At 36.9% G+C, this 20,289-nt stretch overlaps 1 protein-coding gene across 1 annotated transcript in view; it reads left to right on the top strand.

Annotated features, from left to right (window-relative positions):
- Window positions 1–20,027, top strand: part of GUCY2C (guanylate cyclase 2C) — a 71,785-nt gene extending 51,758 nt beyond the window's left edge. The window contains exons 19-27 of the mRNA XM_026697501.2: window positions 3,329–3,417; window positions 4,541–4,632; window positions 5,470–5,628; window positions 6,754–6,946; window positions 7,302–7,476; window positions 10,974–11,072; window positions 14,299–14,393; window positions 16,437–16,513; window positions 17,080–20,027. Of these exons, the coding sequence (XP_026553286.2) occupies window positions 3,329–3,417; window positions 4,541–4,632; window positions 5,470–5,628; window positions 6,754–6,946; window positions 7,302–7,476; window positions 10,974–11,072; window positions 14,299–14,393; window positions 16,437–16,513; window positions 17,080–17,254 (1,154 nt within the window). The 3' untranslated portion in view covers window positions 17,255–20,027. The remainder of the gene's footprint in view (window positions 1–3,328; window positions 3,418–4,540; window positions 4,633–5,469; window positions 5,629–6,753; window positions 6,947–7,301; window positions 7,477–10,973; window positions 11,073–14,298; window positions 14,394–16,436; window positions 16,514–17,079) is intronic.
- Window positions 20,028–20,289: the final 262 nt, after the last annotated feature.

Raw genomic sequence — 20,289 nt, 5'->3', positions numbered from 1 at the left:
ATATAGTCAAACTATACCAATTAAAGAAGCTTCAGATTTCATGGAATATTAGCACAAAAAATAAAGTATCTCTTTTTAAATATTCTTTGAGGAATCCAACAAATACAAACAATATTTTCTGATGAATTAATTGCAGTCTTAAATCACCAGTATGTTTTCTATTTCTTAAATCCTGGAGTTTCCAAAATTGGATATTTCAGTCTTTATTTCATAGTTCATTTAGGTAATGGATATGAACTTTCAGATTGGATTGTTGGTTTCAGTTCAAGCATTGAACCTCTTAAGGATTCTAAGCTTGCAGGTACCTCTGAGACTGCTAAAGGATCTGGACCACACTGTTTAGTTAGTACAGGTTTCACTTTTATATTTTGACAAGCGGAAGTTATAGGTAAATAACACAGTCTTTAAATAAATAGCACAGTCTTTAAAAGAACCACTATAAATCAACTAGTATGAGTCAACTTATTTGGCCTATGCATTTTGTAAAACATCTCTGTTTGATTTGGGATCAAAACATTGTGCTTACCTATTAATAGCCAAAAGTGTCTGGCAACTTTCAAAGACTGCGAATGAAGATCCCTGTTTAATATACATGGATACTGCCCCTTCTGAATTTGCTTTCCCACCCCCACCCCCCAATTCCCAATAATCGGAGCATATTATTGGTTAGCATTGTTGAGTGCATGTTACTACATATTCCAGCAGAAAACTCTGTGGCGAATCTTTCCCCTCCAGCTCTCTTCTGTTTTGCTGGCTGCTCTTATGCTTTCTGTGTGGTGAGAGTGATAAAAGAAAAAAACAAAACTTGGTGTAGTTCCTTCTGGAAAACTGGTATGGATATATTTCCCAAAAACATGAAGAATGAGTAACACTACAAAGGGGAAGGAGCTTAATGGCTGCATTTTGCCTAAACACCCTCTAGAGCAGAGTAATTTAATATTCATAACAAGAATGACCCATTTTTTTTTCATTTACATTGACCTTGATTCTCTTGAAATCTAGAATTTTGAACAATACATAGTTAAGAACAACTGAAGTTTAATAATAAAATGTTTAATGTTTTGTCAGTATATTTTAACATTTTAAAAACTGTTAAGGAAGTTAAGTGTTAGGAAGTTTCTCTTTAATTAGTTTCCATCCATTGTTTCTTGTCTGGAAACTTCTTACAAATTTGCGATTCTGTAGCATTTTTGTAATATATGTTGCTGCTGCTCATAGCAGTAAAGCAATTGCAGTATGTATAATTATAATGTAATTCTAATGATAATTATTATATATAATACTTGGAGCCATTTCATAATAACTTATAATGCTCAGCAGAATTTTGACTGATGGTGACTCGGTGACATATCACCATACTTCATGTGACTGTTCCAGATTTCATGGAGGTGTAAGCATTTGTGAAAGTAGGAGTGCTAGGAAATCAAATCTATATGTAGCAAACAATAAAAGGTGACCTAAAATTCTCATCTCTCTTCAATGCACACTCTTCCTATCCATACATAAATACAATTAAAACATAATATCGTATTTTCATAAGTATATCTTTATTCTTATCATGGTCTTTACATAGATATGGTTTTTAAAAATCTATCTTCTTTCTAGTCAGCTTTTTAAAACTGCAGCCCTTTTTTAAGAATTCAAAAATCATGGCTTTGTAATCTACATCTAGAACTAGTCTGACAACTGCTGATTACTTTCATAATTATTTGCAGTAAAGTAGCATATCTTCAGGTTTCAATTGGCTAATAGAGATGCAAGATTGCATATATACATATATAATTATTATATAAAATGTTGCTCAGTCAAACAAATCTGAGTAATTTACAACTCAAACATGGAACACCTGACAAAAATAAACCTATTATATGCATAAACTCATAATTAAAAATGAGTAAAATATAGTTGCCTGATATCAATCAATAGATCATTAATGCTTGTTTAAACGTAAGTTTTCTTATCTTCCTGAATGCCAAAAATAGAAGAAGCAAAGCTCATCTTTGAGAACAGAATATTAAATACCATGGAGAAGACCTGCCAACTGGCTCACAACTCTTTATCCTCTTTCAGAAGCACAATCTTAAAGAAACCTTCTCAAAAGGACCTCAGGTTGAATTGCGATCCAGAAATCAACTGGCAACCTGTGCCGCACTTGCAATATAGGTGTTATTCGTCAATAGCAGGTTCTGTATTAGGAGCCTGGTTGCTGCATATCAATTCCAACTTCTAAGATTTCTTCAAAAGCAGCTCCATGTAGAGTATTGCAGTAGTTCACAAGTGTGTGGTAAGGGCATCAGCCACTGTACCCCAGGTGGTAGCAGATACTCCCAATCTAGCCTTTGCTGGAGAGGGAATCTATACCATCTGCATGTTACTCATTACCCATTACTCTTTCTCCTTATAATTTTAAGCAGGGTAAGTTAAGAGAGTGACTATGGAAGATCTTATCAGATGGCACTGATGTTTTTAATGACCTCTTTTCTTTCTGTGAGAACTGGAGAAAATGTGAGTGAAGAATGAAAGCAGGAATAAGATTTCAAGATAAAATCTGTATTTATATTTCATTTGCTGATAGCACAGAATATGTTCAGGATAGGAAAGCAAATACAACCCGCCCCCCCACACTGACTATGATATTAAACTGATGTAACATAACTTTAAAGGCTTTTATCTACTATATTTATCCTGTTACAAAAATGTTATTTATTTATTAGACAAATTTATATAGCCATCCAACTCATATAAAAGGAAAATTTCTGTTTCAAAGGAATTCACTAGGGGTGTCACTTGCTTCTGTAAGCCAAGGCATACTATTTTAAATGTCAAATAACTTATTATAGGAAATCTATAATTGGGACTCCCAACTTTTAGTTTTTACTTCAGTGTATCTGGAGAGTAGGAAAAAGTTGTTTCAATGCCAACATCATGCTGTTTCCTTATTTCTGTATATACTGTATATAGTAACAATATGCATCAATTGCTCTTGATTCCTCTGTTTACCCTAGCAGGGATTTTATTCTGGCATACCTCACAAATATAAAAATCAGTCTATAGGATTTTATCAAAGAATGAATAGGTTTATTCAGAGCTAAGTTTGAGCCTATCTTTATTCATAAAATATTTTCTCGATGGTTTCTATCTACCTACAACAGTTCTTGTTCTCGTGCTCTTACTCTTTTATATCCTCCAAATGTATTAGATTTCCAATCTCATTATTCCCAAAGAGGAGGAGATCAATTGGAGTTTCCCCAGGTTGGGCAAGCTTATCCATTGTCTTTTTATGCTTATTTATATACATCTGTATTGCACATTTTCTCTCCCACTACAGAAAAACTTTATAGAGTAGAAAGCAGCAAAGAAGAACGACCATTCCGGCCAGATCTTTTATTGGAGACAGAAGGGGAGCGAGAGCTAGATGTACGTTCTGACTGAAACAAGAGTTTTTGATAGAGTGAAATATATGCATGTCAGCTGAAATTAGAAAATTTGACAAACAGTGTTGTGGGTCCAGTGTTTTTAAATTTCACCATGTAATAGCCTTCTGCTAACAACTTAATGGAGTTCTGCAAAATGTAATTAATTTTTCTCCAACTGCAATTCTTCTCTTAGTTGATTACTGCTGTTAGAATGTAGACTTTACACACCTCAACAGACATGAAAACAAGCCCTTATATTTTTCTTGCCAACTTTCTTCTAACAAATCGCAGTGGTGGGATTCAATATGTTTTACTACCAGTTCTGTGGGCATGGCTTGGTGGGCATGGCAGGGGAAGGATACTGTAAAATCTCCAGTCAGAGGTGGTATTTGCTGGTTCTCCGAACTACTCAAAATTTCCGCTACCAGTTCTCCAGAATTGGTCAGAACCTGCTGAATACCACCTCTGAACAAATGGTTTTAACCTTGGTGCTTCACTGAGAAAACAGGCCTGGTAATAATTTCCTTTGGGGAGGTAAGAACAATGGAATAATTATGCTACCAGATCTGGGCTACAATACCTGGAAGATCTACATGTTTGTTTTGTTAATTCTGCGGTTCATATCTATAACCCTGTTCATTTACTTATTTATTCATTCCGGGTTTTTTTCCTGTTCAAATAGGCTCTATATGTACATTTAAGAAATAACAGTATATCTGTTATTCAGTATATCTATGATAAGATATCAAAATGGAATTTTTCCTTCAGATAAGGTGTACTCATTTTCCATCATGTGATGTTAAGCCAGTCACTTTCTCTCACTCCCAAGCTCAACAGAATTTTTATTATAGGGAAAAATTGGAAGCAGGGCATTGTATAGTGTCTTAAGATCCAGGAGGAAAGGCAGGCTATGTTAAAATAAATTAACTGCTTCACTAGTTATTCAGTTTTGCAAAGAAAAAGAGTTGAGGTACTGATTAATATTTGATACAATAGTATGTCAAGGAAGTGGAAATTGGGTGGGAAAGGAATTAACCTTATCTGAAGGAAAAACACCATTTTGATATTTTATCATAGAACCTAAAATATATTAACTAACCTTGGTTTGGAATATGCATTGCCAGATATACATTCTAGTGAAAAGCTGCTGGGAAGAAGATCCAGAAAAGAGGCCAGATTTTAAGAAAATTGAAACTACTCTAGGTAGGATATTTAGGTAAGAAACTAATAAACATTAAAGCAAGGTTTTATATAGTAATATGACAAAATGTTCAGGTCATGGGCAAAAGTAAATGATAACCCATTATTTGATTTTAAAAATGTCCATGTATAAGAAGAGAACATGTAGATGTGAATAAAGAGAAATCAAGTAAAATAATATGGTTATTTATTATAAAGGTTAATTATGCAAAAATCCAGTTGGATCATATAGGTTGTTCTACTCAGGCTCTTCTCGTTGTCTCTGTCTCTGTCTCTGTCTCTCTGTCTCTGTCTCTGTCTCTGTCTCTCTGTCTCTCTGTCTCTTCAGGTAGCCCACAAGCACAATTGGGGCTGGAATTTCAGTTGTAAATCATAAGGATCATAAGTCAAGGCACCAATCAGCTTATTGTGATTGATGATCTCATCCGGTGGCCTCATGTAAATAAAGAGAGAACTGAAATTTTGCAGTGCCTCACATAGCAGGGGTTAGGGAAATCCCTCTCCTCCCCCAATCATTACTGACTAGAGTTAACCCTGAATATTATACAGTACCTCCCTGGCTATTCTCTCATTCATGTGTTCTCTCTGCCTCTCTCTTCTTTCTCTTTCCTTAAGATATCTAGTGTAGCATTGTAAACTCTTAAATACTAATATTCTTTTTTTTCTTTTAAGACTCAACTACAAAACCATTTCTAGAATGTCATTTTTGTCTATTTATAGCTTTTATTCAGAGGGAGAGAATTGGTGGATGTTCCTTTTGATTGTATAACATTTTAGATTAGATTAATTTCCACCAATTTCTATTTGCTGTTTTTCTTGAAAATTTTTGTTTTTGTTCTTACAATATTCCTAGCAACTACCACAACCAAAACAATGAGAGCTATATGGACACATTGATCCGACGTCTGCAGTTGTATTCACGAAACCTGGAGCACTTAGTAGAAGAGAGAACCAAGCTGTACAAAGCAGAACGAGATAGAGCTGACAAACTAAATTTCATGCTTCTCCCACGGTGAGTGTTGTTCACCAGGGAATGGTCTATACCTGCAATGGAATTCTGCTGATTTCTTGTCCAAATACTTCAGGATAAGCTTTAAAGTCTATGTTAAATATATTTGTCTTTTCAAAAACTTGTACAATATTGAACAGCATGAGGGATTTATCTTGTTATGTCTGGATAGCATGCAAAAAATTCTTCTATTCCTCTTCAAAAGGAATAGAAGCAAATACAATTTTTAGAGAAAGATCATTCTACAAATGGGCAGAATAAAGTTTATGCTTTTTAAGTAACTTTGTTGAAAAAGGACGTATAGTCTTGATTTTTCTTGGGCAGATTTTGGAAAGGCTACAGGTATTGTACCAAGTGCTGCTTTGGAATACTGTATCCTGCTTGCCACATGCAGGGTTCATTTGTGGAGATGGAATGTCTGGTCTATGGAAGAATGGTTTTTAAATGTTATTATATTTATGCTATTTCAAACTCTACATAATTAGACCAATATACTTACTTTATAAAATATAGTTCGTTGTAGTCAGCCATTCAGACTGGATTTGACATTTTTGTCTACCTATCAAGTCCTTTCCAAGGACCTGGGATAGACAGATCTAGATAGTTCATGCTGTTACAGATATCGTCACAGGATGTAAGCTGTTCTGAGTAAAGTTGCCTTTTGCAATTGACAGATGGTGAATTTGTCAGTGCTGATAGTGTTCAAGTGGTGTTCCAGTTGTTTTGGGATTGCACTCGAGGCACCTACTACTATTGGTACTACCTTTGCTTTCTTCTTCTTCTTATATATACAACAGTGTGATATTACAGTAAAGGAATTTCACAACAGCAAAGTGTTAAGATAATTTTGATAATATTGATTTCCAATGTGTTGCATAAGGAATATGAATAGCTGTTCTATATATGCTTTAATACTTTAATTAAGTAATTATTAATTAGCTGTGAACTAATTATTAACTAATATGTCTTAACAAATTATTTATTTTATTTATTAATCACATTTTTACAGCTGCCATCTCTTTCAAGGCGATTCAACAAGAGATAAAAGCTATGGCTATCATACCACAATTATTTTTTAAAAACACACTTTGAAATTAATAAGCCTCACCCCCTTCCCCCCCCCCACAGGCCTGTGGTAAAATCTTTGAAGGAAACTGGACTTGTAGAGCCAGAATTGTTTGAAGAAGTCACCATCTACTTCAGTGACATTGTGGGCTTCACAACCATATGTAAATACAGCACACCTATGGAAGTGGTAGACATGCTGAATGACATCTACAAGAACTTTGACCACATTCTTGATCATCATGATGTTTACAAGGTGATCTGATTTGAGAACAGAATATAAAAAGTTACCTTGAGATGAAAGAAAAGTAGTGGGGGCAGCAATGAATTTAAAAAAGGCAACAATTATTTATGTCTGAGTCCTTCTCAATTAAAATGTTTTTCCAAAGTAATAAAAAGGAGATACTTTTCTTAAAATTTAAAAATCCATACTCTCATGAAGTCTCACTGTAACAAGTTTCTTCAATCTGGAGTCTTCTAAAAGTGTTAGATTCCTGCTCCCAGTTGGTATATTTGAGATAATCATAGACTTATTTTGTTAATTGAAGGTTGTTCAGTGTACGTTTTCCCCAAGCAGATATATCTTGTGACTTTTTGTCATGTTTCAACAGGTGGAGACCATTGGGGATGCATATATGGTAGTAAGTGGTTTACCAAACAGAAATGGTAACTGTCACGCAGTGGACATTTCTATGATGGCCCTGGATATACTCAGTTTCATGGGGTCATTTGAATTACAACATCTTCCTGGCCTTCCTGTATGGATTCGAATAGGAATTCATTCTGGTACGAGGATTCTATTAAACATTTGATCAAACAAATCAACCAATTATGTTTAATATCATGTTTAAGTTTTCCCAAAGTAATAATAGAAATGGTATTATATATTTCTTAGGATTTCAAATGTGACCTTTAAGAAAATTAACAGTGGAGACCAATTGTTAAAAAAATAGTGAATATTATAAAGATAATATCAAGCATAAATAGCTTCCTGATATTATTGATCAATACTTCCTTGTAATTTGTATTTTATATACCCTTATATACAAAATTCAGAATTTCTGTACTGTGCACGAAAACTGCTCTTTTCAGGAAGCCCAAAGAAAGTATTTGGCAGCTAAAAAGACCAAAGGAGTATCTTTTTAGTTGACAGCATTATTAATAGTTATGTTTTAATTAAGCCACCACATATATTACTCTCTAAATTCCTAAGAAGAAAAAATGGGGGCAAGAGAGTAAAGCAGTGGTCCCCAACTCCCAATCCATTGGACCAGCACTTGTCTATGGCATGGCAGAATCTGGCCACGTAAACAAGTAAAACCCCATCCATGGGATGCAGGCAACATGTGAAACCACACCCCCTCCAGTCCATGGGAAAAAACCTTCTTCATGGAATCGGTCCCTGGTGCCCAAAAGGTTGGGGGTCACTGGTCTAAAGCAAATTTTATTGATATCTTGACTTTCTCATCAAGAACAATAAAGTAGAACTGTCAAGAACATCCGGTTTAAATTAATTTCCATTCTCACATATCTACCATAACATCAGCTAATATCAACTCTGACTGTAATTGTAGATTCATATACAAAACAGCTCCATTGAAATAAACCCTACATCTGTGTGAACCAAATATTTTATCCTTTTATGTGATAAGTTTTCTTATAAGCAGAATACATATGGTTTTATTATTTTTTTCAAATAATCAACAATGTTCTTTTTTGAGGAGCATTTGCTCCATTTATATTTTGTGTTAGGCATTCATATTTATATGAAGAATTTAGAAAAGTCACTCCCTGTAGTGCCTAAGATGGAAGCATCATCTTCAGTATTCTGTAGTTGTTGTTTAGTCATTTTTATGACCTCTATTTGCATTTCTTCCCTTTCCCCTTTAAAATTTTCCAGAAATTCTCTTGCATTTTGTACTGAATTCAATTTAAACTTCTGTTTTTTAAAAGTAAGGATGCACTTGGTCCCAATAAAACAATTTTTTTTTCTGTTTGAATTTTTCAGGAAAAAAAACTCCCTTCCCTTTGTCATTATCTTGATCAATTTTTTTTTAAATACAATTGAATCTACATTGTTAATCTTCAGTCTGATCTTGGAATGCTGACCAAAACCTGGTCTTTTGTCTTCTTCCTGAAAAAGTACACAAGAATATCCCTTAATATATTTCTAAATTGTGCAAATCATATATTAATCCTACATACTGTACTTTGCTCTGCCTGTGTACCTCATTCCCCCCAAAATATTAAAGATTAAATTTTTTCTAGTGTCTTCACCAGGATTTTCTGGAACTCATTTGACTCACTTTTACTTTTGGATTACAAATTTCAAAAATGGTTACCACTGCAAAAGCAGCGAAGTGTCATGTGAGAAGATTCTTAAAACAGCCAATAAAAACAATATTATTTTGTGAATATTACAAAAAAGTTTGAAAAGATGGGGGGGAGTATCCAAATCTGTTTATAGTGGCTGCATTTGAAAAGAGAATGGAAGATTTTGTAAAGAGGAAAGAAATGAAAGAAGAAGAAGAAATAAATTGAAGAAATTAGGAGAACCAAAACAAATTACTGATAAAGTAAAATGATATAATAGAGAGTTGGAAAAGGTCTTAGACAATTTGATATGACTGGAATTGAAAGGAAAAGAATTCTGCTTGATTCAGAAATAAGAGGATTTTAGATCTGAAAGAGCACTTTTCCTTCCCATTAGCTTTTTCCCCTCCCATTATTATTTGAAAAGTCCTGTCCCTCAGCATATTATTAATAAAGTGGATAGTCTTTTGATATAAGATGTTCAGTTGTAGTTTGTGTAATAAACCTTCCTTCCAGACTATGTGGACTGTGAAGGAGTACTTGAACTAAGTGTATTAAAGGCTGTAAATAAATTATTGAACTGATACATTTTTTACTATTTCAATAGAAAAAATATTAAACCAATATTGATATCTAGCTCTTATGCTATTCCCATTTGAGAGAAGCAACTATGCAAAGTGCAGAAAAGGAGTAAGAATCAGTAATGGAAAGAAATTAACAGAAGGAAATACGAGAGAAGAAAAGGAAACTAAAGTATAGTTTATATCACAACTTAGCAGCATTTATTGCATCTTTCCATGTTTTTCAGTGCTGCAAACCATCTTTTTCTCACCATGTCCATTCAACAATTCATGTGTTGTCTTTAAGTCATGTGCGGCCTTTTCTGCATACTTCTTACCTTTCTGTTTTTCAGAATTTAATCAGTTCCATCCAACTGTAAAATTCTCCATTTTCTCCTTATTCCCAGCCCATCTACTCTTCCTTCAGATATTTGGTTTAGAGTGTTTGACCAAATCTGTCTTGGATTTCAATGAAATATTTTTGAGACTGATATACCTCGTTGTATTATACACTCTCTCGCACAGTCACTACATATCACTTATATTCTCAATCAACAGTATAATATCATCCATGAACAAAGCCACATCCACATTTGTGTACGCAACACAAATCTAATATCAGTATAAACATTTCTTTGTCATTTACCCATACATATATTAAACAGTCAAGGGACATCACATATCTTTGTTTTACATATAATAAATTTTCAGTGAAACAATTCCTAATGATCTACTAAAAAAAGTAAAAAAACAAACAAGGGAACAAGGCGTTTGTCAAATTTTGCTCAATGCCTGGATATTTCAGTCAATATTCTGCTGAGTATCTTCCCAAGCACATTTATCTAACCAGTCCACCAGAAATTTTCATCCACTCTTGTTGCCTTTTCCTTTATATGAGGGAACAGTGATAACATTCTTCCAATTATCAGGCAGAGATGCAACTATCACACATCTTTAAAATATTGCATAGTCATTCATATCTATCTTTTAACATTTCTCCAGTTGCACCATCTATATATGCAGGAAGAGAAAGTATTCTTTACCAGGGCTTTCCATTCATAAACATAACTGATCAAATCAACCCTGCTACAGTCATTCCTCTGCCATATATTTTCATGAACACACATTCAGAAAAATAACAAATAATTTATGGTATCTTAATAACTTCATTATGGCATAATTTTTGGTTGGTCGACTATAGTTCACTCTATTCATATGATTGCTAATTGATTACGGTATAACTTTTTTATACTCTACCTCATGAGAAAGAGTATTAATGATGGGTGTAAACATCTATGAGTTATGAGTTACAAATACTGATACACATGATTGAGGAATTGTAAACAGTGAGATTAATTAGACAACATGGACTTACTTTTTCAGATAATTTCTATTTTGTCTTGTGTTCAGGTCCGTGCGCAGCCGGTGTGGTTGGGATTAAAATGCCTCGTTATTGCTTGTTTGGAGACACGGTGAACACAGCTTCAAGAATGGAGTCTACAGGTTTACGTAAGAATAGTTTCAGAGTTTCTAATTATACAATATTTTATACGGTCAAATTCAGAATTCCATATATAAAAAGAAACATTTTATCAAGGTATGATAAAAATTACTAAAATCTGGGGCCAATCATTATCTCATAAATAAGCGTGTAATTTTTGTGAATTTAGATTACAAGGCACTGAAACATATATAGCTTCTTACCTCCTTGATGGAAATGTACAATACAAGTGTCATTGTATAACTTTCAAGTTATAATGAATATTGGGAGGGGGTGACATTCCTCAAGTGTGTGCAACAGGCTATCCTACCAAGCTAAGGAAATATGACACCCATATTTGAATTATTCACAAAACAGTTAACTGAGGTGTGCAGGAAACATACCACTGTATAATGGGATTAGAGATTAAATGTCAGAAAAGAAATTTCTCTCAATAATCATTTTTCACAATGTTGTTCAGGTTTCCAGGCTTTCTATGTTTTAAATCATCTTTTAGGTTTTTCTTTTATTTCTATGTCTTTAATATTTGATCTTCCTCTTTAATTTTTAGTCTTTAATCTTTCTCCATAAATCCAATCGCTGCTTTCTTAACATTTGGAGGTCCTTTCTGGAACTATTTACTTTGGTTAAATCTCTAATGTAACAGTTGGATGTTAGCTGACCAAGTTTCACTGTTCTGTCCATGCACCGCTCCTGCACAAGATCTTAGTGTCCCAGTTGTCCCAGCTTGTGACAGACCAAAATAGCTGTCATCCTTGCTGCTGTTCAGGAGAGCTTTCTTCAGATCAATGAGGAAATTGCAGTTTCCTCATGTTTGACAAAGCACCTCTCCTTTCTTTACTACCCCTCCAGGATGGTTTAACCCCATTAGGGTCTCCCAGAAAGCAGTTGCCAGCTGCATTTCACAGAGCCCAGTGGAGCTCCACTATTTTCCAGCCATTCTCACTGTGATGTCAACCGGAAGTCCTCAGCATAGCTAGCTTTTGACAGTGGTAATTAGATTTCCAGCCCAATCACAGCATTGGCCTGAAAACATTTCTTGCATGATTTTACTCTCCAAGCTGGCAAGAAATTCTAGAACTTGTAGTTCCCACTCTTCCTCCTCTTTTGTTGAGTCTGTCTCATTGAACAATTTATATCCTTCTAGCAGTATGTTCCAATCATGGAACATCCCATCCAGTTTCAGTAATAGCTGTAATATTGTACTTGCCTTCTTGTAATAGGACTAAGATGTGGTTTATTTGTGGCCCCGATTCCCGAGGCTATGCTGTCAGAGGAAGAAGACCTGAAAGATGAGGAGGAGGAACTGGGAATGCCTTCCTCCCCAGGACCTTCCTCCCTGGTAATGCCTCAGGTTCCATCAGACAACCGAGAGGAGCAGCCTGAGATTAATCAGGAGGAAGGCATGTCGGAGCAGCCCCTGACAGGGAGTAAAGAGGAAGAGTATTGGCTCAACCCCAAGCAGTGTTATAGGGAGAAATGTGAGCAGCAACGTAGGAGGTGTGGGAGGATCAGAGAGTGAGCCAAGTCATTGAGCCACACCCCACAGGGGATAAAAGTGGGTGTGTTTTCTCTTTAAACTTTGTATGGGACAAAGTTTAACCTTACTTCAGATTTTCTTCATGAATGATTATTTTCGTGGACTGCCTTGTGATTTTCTGTGAGTAAAACTTTATTTGTTATCAGTTCGGACTTGGCAGGCAGGATGTGGTGGAATGCCAAGAATATTATCAGTTCCAAAGAATTAACTCTGTGAAGTCCGAGCCAGCTTGCCTGCCTGTGTTTGTGTGTGTGTGTACTCTTTCATCTTTTGGGAAAGAGGAAAGGCGAGACAGAACATTTTTTGTCCCATACCTGACTTAAACCATCTTCTACCTAAGATGGACCACCACCACCACCAGCAGCAGCAGTTTCAACAACAGCTGCAAGATGAAAATCAAACTCTACAACAGCAAGTGGCTCAATTAACAGCCCAACTTGCTTTGCTGCAGGCTCATGCAGCTCCTCCTCCCCCTCCCCATCAGAAATGCCCGGTGGCTGTGCCAAATAAGTTTTCTGGGCAGCCTGAGATGTTCCTGGCTTTCATGGGACAGTGCCAGTTATTTATGGCTATGAGGCCAGAGGATTTCCCAGATGATCGTGCTCAGGTGGGGTTTGTGATAAGCCTCCTTTCTGGTTCAGCCACCAGATAGCCCACACCTTTGTTGCTCAAGAACAGCCCGTTATTAACTAATTACCAGGGTTTTTGGCAACACATGCGCCACATGTATGTAGACCCCATACGAGTGCAGACGGCAGCCAGGCGTCTTAAGGAGCTTCGCCAAGGGAGGCGCCCCCTGCAAGAGTTTATTTCTTAATTTCGGCTTTTGTGCCTGGACTCCAACTGGAATGACGCAGGGTTAATGGATGCCTTCCAGGATGGCCTGTCAGATGAGCTGTAGGATGAGTTAGTTCGAGTGGAAGCACCCCTGACTCTCAACGCTCTGGTGGTGCAATGCTTGCGCATCGACGCATGTCTCCAATGGTGAAAGAACTGTCGCACCATCCAGGAGCAGCCATCTGCATCTGTACCACCGCACCCTGTGCTAACAGCGCCCCGGGTCACCCCATGTGTTGTGGCAGCGGCCGATGAGCCAATGGAGTTGGGAGCGGCCAGACCTCACCTGACGGCCCAGGAGTGAATGTGGAGACGCCAAGGGGGGTTGTGCCTGTATTGTGGGGGTGGTGGTGGACATTTCGCTATTTCTTGTCCTCTAAAGCGAAGTGGGGCGCTCAAGCCTATGCCTGAATCTTGGCGTGATCAGTCAGGAAACGGGGCAGGCCCGACCTGGGGAGAAACCCTAGGCTGGGCACGTATCAAACACCCGCCTGAATTAGCGAAGGTTGACTCTGGGCCCCCTCGGCATCTGATTTTGGACACTTGGGTTTTCTTGGCTAACTAGTCGGAAGGTCCTGGGGAGGAAGGCATTCCCAGTTCCTCCTCCTCATCTTCCAGGTCCTCTTCCTCTGACAGCATAGGCTTGGGAATCGGGGCCACAACATATACATATATATTTAATTACAAATATTACTCATAAAAACAATGGTATTTTCAGATAACTGAATTCTATTGCTTTCACACATAAAAATCAAGAATTACTAAATATCAACTATATAAATTTGACACAACTCAAAAGTAATAAAATAAAAAAAACTATCTTACAAATTTTGTGTATTTTTTATCTTTACTTTTAGCTCTGCGGATTCATGTAAGTGGTTCCACTATTGATATTCTGAAGAGGACAGACTGTCAGTTCCAGTATGAAGAACGAGGAGAAACATATTTGAAGGTAATCTATACCCACATATTCATAATTTTAAAAATCTGTTTACAGTGAATATTTATTTAAGAGCCACATAGCTTTTAAAATATAACTTACAGCTCAATTGTGTCCAGACTACTTAAAGATAGGTAGGCGTCACTTAACAACCACTCATTCAGTGACCATTTGAATTACAACAGTTGATGTTGTATGATGGATCCTCATAGTTATACCCATTGCAGAGTCCCTGTGATCACTTGATTGTAATTTGGGTAATCAATGATCAGATCACAAGTAGAACATCACAGCATTCCATTATCACATGGTCACTTTTGTGGCCTTCACTGCCATCTTCCGACAAGCAAAATCAATGGAGAGGCTGACAGGAGATCACAAATTGTAATTGCGTGACTGTGGGATGCCATCTAACTATGCTGGAACATTCATCGTAAGTTGGCAAGTTGCCTTATCAAATAAAGGCCTTACAACCATGTCCTTTAGTGATGTAGTGGCTGGTCCCAGTTACCCTTGATGAGAATTATTTGTAATAAATCTTATTATATGACCTTGGATTAGGGCCATACATTCTTGATTTGCAGTATTGAATTTGTGATATATATTTTTATTTGGGGGTGGAGTGGGTTTTGTCCATGGAATAAGGAATTTGTGATGAAGAATATTTGTGTAGATTCTCAGTCATCCAGGTCATAGTTACCTCAAAAGTGCTTTTTCAAAAGGCAACTGGACTGTTTTTTTCCCCAAGGAAGAAGACATTTCGTTTCTCATCCAAGAAGTTTCATCGGTTCTGACAGGATGGTGGGGTTGATGGGAAGGTTTAGTTCTGACAGGATGGGAGGAGGTTGGAAGCATCATATTTCTTTTGCAGTCATCTGATTGTAATACTTTCCCTGGGAGAACTTGGAGGATTTATCTATGCCCTCAGGCTCACCTGTACCAGAATGCAAATCTATTTGAAACTGCTGCAAGGGATGCATTGTAGGCCGAAGATAGGTGGTGTCTTATCCCTCCCCTCTGTGGAGAGAGGACTGCTCAGTGTTTACATAATGGTCCAGCATTGGGTTTAAAGAGAGGTAAAAGAGGCCATTTGTGTGAACATTGAGCAACTTCATGCTCTCCCACCCCCCATTTGACAGATAAACCCTCCAAGTGGCTTCAAGAGCTCTTAGGGAGACTGCTAATGACAATGACTGCCAAAGAAACATGGTCCTTTGAACGTCCCCACCATCCTTTTAGAACTGATTAAACTTCTTGGATGAAAAGTGAGGTGTCTTCTTCTTCCTCCTCAGGGAAAAAAAATAGTCCTGTTGCCCTTTATGGTGAAAAATTTTGAAATTGCTTACTTTATAAAATATCATATTGTCTTTCACCTTCTTTGAATTGTCATGCTAGCAAATCCTGAGGTTGAATTAATCACAACATAATGTGTTATTTTATGTATTTATACTTTCAGTGGGCTTAAATCAGGGGTGGGATTCTATTTGCTAGAACTGGTTGCTAACATTCTAAGCAGTTCGGAGAACTGGTTAGAAGAAATTACTGGCCTAAACCTGTAAGAAAGGCAGGAAGGAAACATTCTGGTGTTGCTTACAGAAACTGCCTCTCCGTTAACCCTTATTACATTTTTGGCAGGACTAGACTTCCTGTCTTTCTGGAGTTTTTCCCCTTCCTTTGCTGGTACTTTGCTTGTGTGAAATGACCATTCAAAGTTACAATGGCACTGAAAAAAGTGACTTATGACCATTTTTCACACTTACAACTGTTGCAGCATCCCCACAGTCACGAGAGGCCAGGCAAGAAGATGCATGCCTCGATGTGAGTGATGCTGAGTTGGCCATGCCCAGCCAGTACCATGACCACCAAGCCATGTCCACCCAGTCACATGACCACCAAGCCACACCTGGCAGCTAAGCCACGCCCACAGAATCAGTTGTTCAAAAATTTGAATCCCACCCCTGGCTTAAATAGTTTGCTTTTGTAAAAAAACATGCAATATAGTAATAACAATTATAATAGTTAATAATTAATAATAATCCTATCATTTCATATTAGGGCAAAGGAACTGAGATTACTTATTGGCTGACAGGTGTGAAGGATCAGCAATATAATCTTCCATCGCCTCCTTCTGTGTAAGTTTTTTTTTAAGCTGTGATGTTAACCAGTGTTCAAATCAGGATGCCTCTTGCATTGTTGATTGATAATTCTTGTTTTCCTTTTGATAAGGTGAGAAGGATCTTTTGCAGTATATGTGCTTTCTATTTGTTATTTTCTGAGGGTGGGGTGCTTTTTGAGGACAGGTTCATGCATTTCCAAGCCAACTTTGCCCCCTGCAAGATATAGAGACACATAAAAAACTACATTCTCACTCCAGGCAAGCTTGACTCTTGGTGTGTGTATGTGTACACACATCCATGTTGTATTCAGAAGAGAGGCTTGCTACTGTTGTCTATTATTATTTGGTTTTATTTCCCAAGTTCTTCACCATTTCTATAGTCCTGGGATATTCTGATGGTCATCCAGGTGCCATCCAAGCCTCAACCTGCTATTATTAAGATCAACTAGGCGTTACTAGCTCATACAGCCACTGCTATATGAGCTCCCTTTATTTTCTAGCTTTTAAACAGCATTTGTAGGAATAGAATTATTGATAGATAGAAATGTATAGATAATTAAAAATATTTACTGCTATTTCCAGGGAGAATCAGCAGCGTTTGCAGTCTGACTTTGCTGAGATGATAAAGGACTCATTACAAAAACGACCCACAGGAGATTGCAAGATGCAAGAGATTTCGTGCATGACTAGTTACTGCAAAGGCACCCTGGAATATCTGCAATTAGCTACTACAGAACACCCTGCCACTTATTTGTAAAACTAGATAGGAACAAATGTTAGGAATAAAATGATTTTAGCTTCCTACCATTGCCACTCATTTGCAAGATTGAGGAGAGCAAGCCTGGTTTAAAAGCTAATGTTGCTCATTCCACTTACTGTTAATTAGTAAGGGTCTGATGGCACCTTTTCAAACTAGCAAGCATTATTAAAAGACATACAAGTTTTTGTTATTACAGTTTATTTTTTAATAGAATGTGTTATTTTGCAAAAATGCTTGGCTACCATAGACTGACATGGCTCTGTGTAATATCTTCTGTGCTTGCATATCATTATATAAGTAATGAAAGGATGAAAAGATTCCCTTCGCTGCATTTCCAACATGCAAATAATTTAAGGCAAGCTGCTTCGGCTGACTTATTAGAGCCTTTATTATTAGAGCTTCTGCTGACTTATTAGTTCTCTGCATATGCTTTTTGGATATGCAGGGAACAAAGGAAGAGCCTGTCAACTACCAGTAACATCTTTTAGACTCAGTACATTGTTTACGGTTATATGGGAAGAATTTTATCTGCAATTTAAAATCTGTTAAGGCATTGATTTTACATGATTTATTTGTTATATAATGTTTGGGAGTGTAACCAGTCCATTTGCAAATACAATAAATCTTTTGGATAAGAGTATCTTGTAGCACTAGTTCTTACCATGTGTGGAAAACAAGAATATAGGCTATAAAATCTATCAGATTCAACAAGGCCTTTGGATGATAGCAGGCCCCAGAATAAAGTGACATGAACCAAAGTTTTAGATAGGATGATTTCAAAATGTACCAGAATTATTTGTAATCCTGCTAAACTGTTGTTAATTGTGAAACATGATTTTGCAAAATATGTAGCTTTATAAATATATTTGAACATAGAAGGACGAAACCACGAGAAATAAGGAACTAAAAGTAACCGGTGGAAAGAGGTTTGAGATGTACAAATATACAGATGTGTAGAAGTATATGTGGAGACTGTCGTAAGAAAGAACAAGGAAGTAAGTTGTAAAATGCATGCAGAAAAGTATAAAAATAATGTCTTGGGATGAGTCCAGGGCCACTGGCTGTAGCAGAAGAAGAAAGGAAATCCAATGTGGAGTAGCTGGCCTTAGATCAGCAAGCAAATTACTAATAGAAATACAATGAGATCCAGTTTTCTTTGCATCAATGTGTTGGCATTAGGGTGCAAGCAGAGTGTGATTGGTGTATGAATGAGATGCTGAACATCAATGTAACCACAAGTGACTGAGCTTGACCACTTTTCCATAGATAAGAAAGGCCTTGTCTAGAATTACATTGATTATTCATATGGTTAATGTGTGTTGCCTTTTTCTCATCTTCCCTCCCCTGCTCATTTTCTGTTAGATGTTTTTGCTTGGTGATAGGGGGCTCCTGGTCTAGAATAGTTATATCTATGATTTGGTAATGATATCCTAGATGCCACCATGCAAACTTTTGCCAAACTTTTGGAACTTTCAGTATAACATTTGTAGACACAGAAGATTCAACTGCTTTCTAGTTTATTTGCAAGCTGAATGCCCACAATCTTTGTCATGGACCTGGGACCTGGATGAAAATTAAAACAAGAATTTCCCAATAAGATCATGCTAGCCCGAACCATTGCATCTCTGCACAAGTGTTCCAACAGAAAAATTGCCCGACTCTTCGTTGGAAGGGTGTGTTCTTCCTGACCACCAATACTGCTGTGAAGTGTCAACATCTTCCCTCCTGCACTGTAAGAAGGTACCAACGCTAGATGAGGCAAACACTCAGCTCAGGCCACCTGATTGCTAGAAAGGCAAAGACTGAAGCTTTGCCCAACAAGGAAGCAAGTGCTAGTAACCTCTGCTTCCCCTCTCTCCGTGCAATCTTCAACCAAGACCTCAGCATCAAATCAACTCATCTCTACTTGCAATTGCAAGTGATAAAAGAACTGCTTTGTGGAAGCCCAGCAAGGACTGCAAGAAACAGTCTGCATTAGGAGAGGTCTTATGCCTGCAGTCTGGACCACCGCCGCATTGCTCCTCTTCAATACCCTGGATTGCATGTCCCACCATTCAAATAGTTCAGCCTGTCTATTCCGTCTTATAATTTGCCTAACTGAAATGCCTTTTAATCAATGTAGCTGTCCTCTTTCATCTTAAATGAAGGATGTTGCACTTACTTCCATAATTGATATACGGTAGCTTATGTGTAGATATTGCTTTGTATGTTTCATTTTGTGTTGTTCTTACTAATGAGAAGTGGCAACTGTGGGAAACAAAAATATAGGCTATTGATCTATCAGATTCAATAAGGCATTCAGATGATAGCAGATCCCAGAATAAAGTGACATGAATCATAGTTTTAGATACAATGATTTCAAAATGTACCAGACTATTTGTACTCCTGCAGAGCCATTGGTAATTGTGAAACATGATTTTGCAAAGGATGTAGCTTTATAAATACATATTGGACATAGAAGAACAAAACCATGAGAAATAAGGAACTGAAAGTAGCTGGTGGATAGAGGTTTGAGACGTACACGAGTATATGTAGAGACTGTCAGTAAGAAAGAACAAGGAAGTAAGTTGTGAAATGCATGCAGAAAAGTATAAAAATAATGTCTTGGGATGAGTTCAGGGCCACTGGCCGTAGCTATTCCTTGCTGGACTTAGCTATTGTCTCTGGACCTCATCGCAGTGGGTTATTGATGTAAGTAATGTTATGATGGCTATTCATGTTCCAAATTGCTCATGAAATTTGAATCTTAAAGTAAGAATTGCTTTATTTATATTGCTGTCTCTCATTTCTTTATTGGGATATTTTTATGACACATGATACAGATGAAATTTGAATATCTACCTACATAACCACACCCACATAGTTGAGATAAGTTCACAGGCAGACAGTTATGTGGATGTTGGCATTTTGTTGCTGTCCTATATAGCTTTTTTCATACATGATTTTATTTTGTATTTTATAACATTGAGATTACTTATTATATATATACAACCGAGAGTACTTGTACTCTGTTTGGAGGACCATTTGTGTGG

This window comes from Pseudonaja textilis, chromosome 5, assembly GCF_049901715.1.
Source record: "Pseudonaja textilis isolate UNSWEBS1 chromosome 5, rPseTex1.2, whole genome shotgun sequence".
Lineage (NCBI taxonomy): Eukaryota > Metazoa > Chordata > Lepidosauria > Squamata > Elapidae > Pseudonaja > Pseudonaja textilis.
This window is presented reverse-complemented; position numbering and strand designations above follow the sequence as displayed.